The 6,088-nt window shown below is 53.7% G+C and overlaps 1 protein-coding gene across 1 annotated transcript in view; it reads right to left on the minus strand.

Moving 5' to 3' along the window:
- Positions 1-363: 363 nt before the first annotated feature.
- The window catches only part of PEMT (phosphatidylethanolamine N-methyltransferase), a 37,685-nt gene continuing 31,960 nt past the window's right edge, over positions 364-6,088 (minus strand). Inside the window, exons 4-6 of the mRNA XM_010152326.1 lie at positions 5,744-5,855; positions 1,199-1,273; positions 364-418 (exon numbers count right to left, since the gene is read on the minus strand). Coding sequence (XP_010150628.1) covers positions 364-418; positions 1,199-1,273; positions 5,744-5,855 — 242 coding nt within the window. The remainder of the gene's footprint in view (positions 419-1,198; positions 1,274-5,743; positions 5,856-6,088) is intronic.

Consider the following 6,088-nt stretch of genomic DNA (forward strand, 5'->3'; position numbering starts at 1 on the left):
CGCTCGCCGCAGCACCTGCCGTGGCCAATAGCTGCTTTTTCTGGCTGATTTAGACTAAGCCTGGAGCCTCAAAGCTCCCCAGCAATTTTCCCTCGCCCTGACTCTCAAATATATAATCAAAACAATCTGGGGGTTGCTGGTTGGGTGCCAAGAGGCAGACACGACCGCCGCCATGTAAAGCCTTCCCGCCCGGGATTTTTGCGGAGGTTTGAAGCTCAAATCCCTTGAGAAGTGCAGGGAGGGATCTGGAGGAGCTGGGGAGGGCGGGTGGTGCTCCCGTCCCCAGCAAATGTGCTCGTAGTTGGGGGAGCCCGGCAAAGCAGCCCCTCTTCCCAAAACACCCATCAGCAAACATACCTGCTGCTACTTGTTCTTTGCTCCCTTCTGTTTCTGCCGATATATTTCCTCTGTGAAAGGCCTGTGGGTGGGAGGATGGGAATTTGGGGGGAGAAAGGGCAGAGACAGAAGAGAGAGGCAAAAGAAAAAGGAAAAGAAAATCAAAGCTACTGTGGGCTCTCCTTTGGGCCCAGAAACTACCCTTCCTGGGATGGCACAGCCCAACTGTTCCTGTGCCATGGCAATCCTCGGCTCGGTCTCTCTGCACTGCGGAGCGGCTCCAAGCTGCTCCCACCCAGGACCATCCCTGTGCCGAGCAGGACGAGGCTCAGCACATGCTTGGACCCCTCCCTGCATGCAGACCAGCCTCTCTGCATCTCCCTCTCCCTTGTAAACACAAAAGACCTTTCACTGCTGAAGCACAACCGCTGCTTCTGGGAATAATTCTGGGCTGCTCCGTCCAAGGCTGACGGGCTGTTACGGAGCACAATATCAGAGAAGCCCATCCAAGGAGCTACAAAACGCAAGTTCTTCTTGCAGGGTCTCTTCAGATGAGACAATAAGTCCTCTCCCTTCCTTCCTTATTGTTCTTGTAGAGGCAGAATCAGGCACCCGAAAGAAAAAAAAAGACCTGATTTTGTTAAAAATAAACAAATGCATAAACATTCCTAGAACTCAGCAAATAGTTTCAGAGAGGAATCTGCCCATTATCAAAACAATTGAAAAACAATCCTCTGTTTTCCTTCTTCCCCGCTGAATTAATTGGAAAAGAACATCTTTACTTCTGTGGTTCCCCGAAACCCCGGGAGCTAAAAGCTGGTAGAAATAATTAGAAGCTCTCCAGTTTTGCAAAGCCACTCACCCCTCGTACAGCAGTGCGATTGTGTAGGAAATTGCCACTACAGCTGTCAGCAAAAGGCCAGCTGGGCTTGCATGCCTGTTTTGAAAGAGAAGATCAGGTAAGTACATGGGCTTATGCAAGACCTGGTTTGGAAAGTGAAATGAGACGCCGGGCTCCAGGAGAGCACTTTTTTGCTCATTAAACAGAAGCGAACAAAAGGGTGGTAGGTTGGGGGTTTTTTTTTTGTACTTAATGTTAACTGTCTCAGGCAGATGTGACTTGGCAAAGACTCTTCCCCAGCCCACTTCGGTGACTTCTTTTAAGTCTGATCCCTGCACGGCTCTGCTCAGAGAGCTTCTGCTTTGATGCTAAGTCCTGAGATTATAAGGCTGTTTAATAGCTGAGCAGCTGCTTACATACGGCCATGGCTCCGAGCCAGCACGCTATAAGGGAAATGCCTGAGGTGCACGGGAAGACGGGCCACCCAGGGCGCAGGAGACACCTAGCACACGGAGCAGCGTATGGCACTGGATATATCGCAACAGCAGCCGGGCCATCGCAGGGCTGGGGATGGAAAGGGATGGGAAGATCCATGCCTGCCCTGCGAAGGGTGCTGGGGTGGGTGCTACTGGGTGCTGGAGGCTCATGTTCACGCTTAAACCTGTGTCAAGATGTTTTAGGAGCACGTCCTGTCGCCTCCCAAGGCCCAGCTGAAGGGTGGCCTTCAGGAAGAGGTCACCAGGCACGGCACGGGGGACCGATGCTGCCCCACGGCACCGTCTGGTTACGGGCAGAGATGCTTGAGGGCTGAGGATGCGATGGAGCGGCTGTTCTTTTTAGCACCGAGGCCAAAGAATCGTGCCCAAACAATCCCCATCATCTCCTGCTCTAAAGAGAGATGTCAACGTAGGCAGCAAACCTGCACCACGCACGTGGGGCCACTCTTGGATGCTTGGCCTGGAAGTGGCTGAGCAAACACCAGCCAAGGCAGCGGGGGCTTTGCGGAGGCACCGGGATTTCAGCGGGCGGGTTACAGTCCCCACACCAGAGGCTGAGACCATCCCAGGGTGGGCAAATCCCCCCCGGGTGAGAGTGGCCACACCAGCAGCCATTCCCCGCGTGCTGACCCAGCACCCACGAGCTCCCCAGCGAGGAGCGTGGCTGTGTCTGGATGGCACCAGACCTCCCTAACCTCTCCCCAAAAACACCCTTTCTGCATCCTACACCTCCAGCTAATGGCTGCAAGCATTGCCCTTAATTAGGAAACTGCTGATTGCCTTTAATTGCTGGTCTCAGCTCAGCTCTGAGGGGGACAAGAGCTGTCTGTCTGAAAAAAAAAAGGACTTAGCTGGTCCTCGGTGAGGATAAACATCCCGCAAGCCTTGTGCAAGGGGATGAGTCCTGCTGGGAAACTATGCCTTCAGGAGAGACCCAACTACCCAACCCTGGTACCCGGCCTGCCGTCAGGTACTGCCTGGCCACAGCAGTTCCTGGAGAGACACACACACACACATCTTCACCTTCTCACTGTTTCCATTTTGCCGTAAGTTTTTCCCTCATTAGGAAGCATCAGGCAAGCTCTTCCTCTCCCAACCCCCTGCTCTTGCATGCTTAGTCATGTCTCCTCCTTGATTTGTATCAGAGAGAACAAATTTGCATGATTGTTTGTTGACAGCAAGACCTCTAATTGCATCATTTGGCTGCGGCTCCAGCCCTGATTTACACAGCCTGTTGCCATGAGTTAAAACACTTCCCCACCAAAGATACACAAAGCCGTCCCTAAACAGCTAAGGCTCCATTTGTCTTTCGGGAGAAACGAGGCTGCTGGATACAGGCAACGAGGAGCGTTGGGGTGAGTTGTTTCTCTCCTCCTAGGAGCTCGACCTATCATAGAATCATAGAATCACAGACTGGTTTGGGTTGGAAGGGACCTTAAAGCCCACCCAGTTCCAACCCCCTGCCCTGGGCAGGGACACCTTCCACTAGACCAGGTTGCTCCCAGCCTCATCCAGCCTGGCCTTGGACACTTCCAGGGATGGGGCCTCCACAGCTTCTCTGGGCAACCTGTCCCAGTGCCTCATCACCCTCTCTGTGAAGAATTTCTTCCTGATATCTAATCTAAACCTCCCCTGATTTCAATTTATACCCATTACCCCTTGTCCTATCACGACAGGCTCTTGTAAAAAGTCCTCTCCCAGCACCCCTGTAGCCCCTTCAGATACTGGCAAGCTGCAATGAGGTCTCCTCGGAGCCTCCTCTTCTCCAGGCTGAACAAGCCCAGTTCTCGCAGCCTTTCGTCATAGCAGAGGTGCTCCAGCCCTCTGAGCATCTCCGTGGCCTCCTCTGGACTCGCTCCAAGTGGTCAATATCCTTCTGATGTTGAGGGCTCCACAGCTGGACGCAGCACTCCAGGTGTAGGTCCAGGACCTACTTCCTGCAGGAAAGTTTCGTGGTCTTGTAGGGCTGGTTTTGGGTGGGAAGTGTGTCCGTCCCCAGCTTTCACTGCAGCTCCCCGTGGCTGTGGGTTCTCCGCAAGAGGAATAGCGTGGGCTTGCGTCCTTCCTGCGTGTTGGATGCCCGCTTTGCCCTTTCCTCCCGAAGCTCCCGTTTTTGGGGTGATCAGTGGAGGTACTTTCTCCGGAGTGTTTGGAGGATGTGTTTTTGGCTGCCATTAGTGGAGCCAGGGATAGCTGCAGTATCCTGTGAGGGAGAAAACTGCGTTTCTCACCCCACGCGATGCCTTTGAGGCGGGATGGAGTCGGAAGGCAGGCTGTCTGGTGTGCTGCCAGGCTCGCTGATGTTGTGTGGTATGTGCCCTTACAGATGGAAATGAATCAATCCCTTGGGCTCCGATGCCACCATACAGAGCGCAACACATCACCGAGGGAGGACAAACATGCTTTGTGATTTAGGTCTGTCCAAAACCAGACAGCAAACACATTCCTCCAGCATCCCTCATTGCCACGGAGCGGGACACTGGCTCTGGCCTCTGAGGGCGGACACCTAAGATCTGAAAGCCCCGGGACCTCAGAAGAGACCTGGGACCTCCCCAAAACCTCAGCAACCCCAGCCGAGATCCCAGGGGAGAGAAACAGTCAACACCACGGCACGAAGAGCTGCGCAGGGCTTCCCCAGGGCAGGCAAGCGGTGTCCCGGTGCCACTTTGCACAGCTCCAGCAATTTGTTAACAGCAGTTATTCGTCATGCCTCGCTGCCCTTTATGGTGGCAGCCTCTTAACGAGAAAAAGGAGGCAATCACACTGTTGTCTCGAGCTGCTTCGAGCGGCTTTTGCCCAGGACTGCGGTAGAAGACCAAGCAATGCGCACACGATGCGAGGTTGCTCTCTCTCAGGGGCGAAAGAAACGGCTCAGGAGGGTTCTGCAAAGGTTCTGAGAATTAGTTCCATGCTGATCTTAAACAAATAAAATTCTCCTTATAACTCCTCCTGGTCAAATTCCTCCTTCTGTGCTGTTGTGGGGGTGCTGGTCGTCTCCGACTGCAGTGTGGTATGGGGAGGGGGGCTCATCCTGTCCTAGTTTTGCTCCACTCCCCCCAGCAATACCCACGGGCCCAGCAGTGAGCTCTGGCTCTTGTGTACATTTTCCCAAGGTCTGGACTCAATCCAGCACCGTGGGTCGGCCAGGAAGGCACAGGGCCTCGTGCAGCCAGCCCTGACACCACCCCGGGGGGGGCGGATTTCAGGTGCGGAACGAACCGCAGCAAGGCTCGGTGGAGACAGGAGAGAAACCATCAGCTTCACGTATTCCCAGGGGCCAGAAAGCGCTGCACACATGGCTGAAAAAGTAACCAGAAAGTGGCAAAGCACCTCATTTCTTCCACCGAAGCAGAAGAGAGGAATTCACACTCAGGTGCAAAATACCCACTGACAAAGGCCCGCAGCGTCCTACGGGCTGCCGAGGTAACAGAGCTTGCGGGTTTTTTTCTCCTGGGCAAATAAATAAAATGTGATATTAAATGAAAACCACATAAAACTTGTTCCAGAGAATAGAGTATATTGCTCATTTGCTGCTAAATTGCAGCCTATTCATTTCCTCCTAAGCAGGCTATTAAGCCGCGTTGTATCACATGGGAGGAGTGTTTCGGAAGTGTTATCACCGTGCAGTGAGGGGAAGGGATGTGTTGGCTTGTTTTGCTTTTTTGCAGAGCTAATTACAGGGTCAAACTGATCCCCGGTATCAGTGCCTGCCCCTGCCGAGTGACACCCGGCGGGAATTCGGCCCCGAGTGTTGGTTTTTCCACGTGCGGAGCCTGCCAAGGACCTCATTCAGCTGCAGAGCATTTGCTGATGCTTCCTCTCCCCAGCATTTGGCCGTTATTTATTTTTCTACAATTAATGCTGCAAAGCCTTTTATGACAGCAGAAGATTTTGCACGCACAAAAATAGCCAGGGAGCGAGAAGTCAGGGCATGTTGCACTTTCCATGCCATGTTTTTTTGCTGACAGCCATCCCCAAGAGTTTCTTTGGCCCCGATACAGCCCGACACCTTACGCCCCGCCGAGCACAGACCCCACGCTGGCCTGACTGTTCAGGGGCACGTACTCACATGAGGGACCAGCCCAGGTAGATGGCCGTGCTGCCCCAGTACATGGGATTATCCAAGATGCTGAAGGGAAATCTGGTCACTTTTGCCTCCATCAGGATGCCAAAATAATCACCTGCGGAGCAAACAGAGGGTTTCTGGTGAGGCTCCACGATGCTGGGAGTCACGGGGGGGGCTTTGGCACGCCGATACCCTCTCAGTGCCACAGAGCATCCCTGCCAGAGACGCAGAGTGAAAGCGAACAAGGGGTTTCGCTCCTGCAAAACCAGCAACAAATAGGTTGGCTGTTTACTCCGCCTCTGTCAGCTTTTCCGGGAACGGCTCCGTGCCCACGAGGAAGGGTTTTGC

This window comes from Eurypyga helias, unplaced genomic scaffold, assembly GCF_000690775.1.
Source record: "Eurypyga helias isolate BGI_N326 unplaced genomic scaffold, ASM69077v1 scaffold18155, whole genome shotgun sequence".
Lineage (NCBI taxonomy): Eukaryota > Metazoa > Chordata > Aves > Eurypygiformes > Eurypygidae > Eurypyga > Eurypyga helias.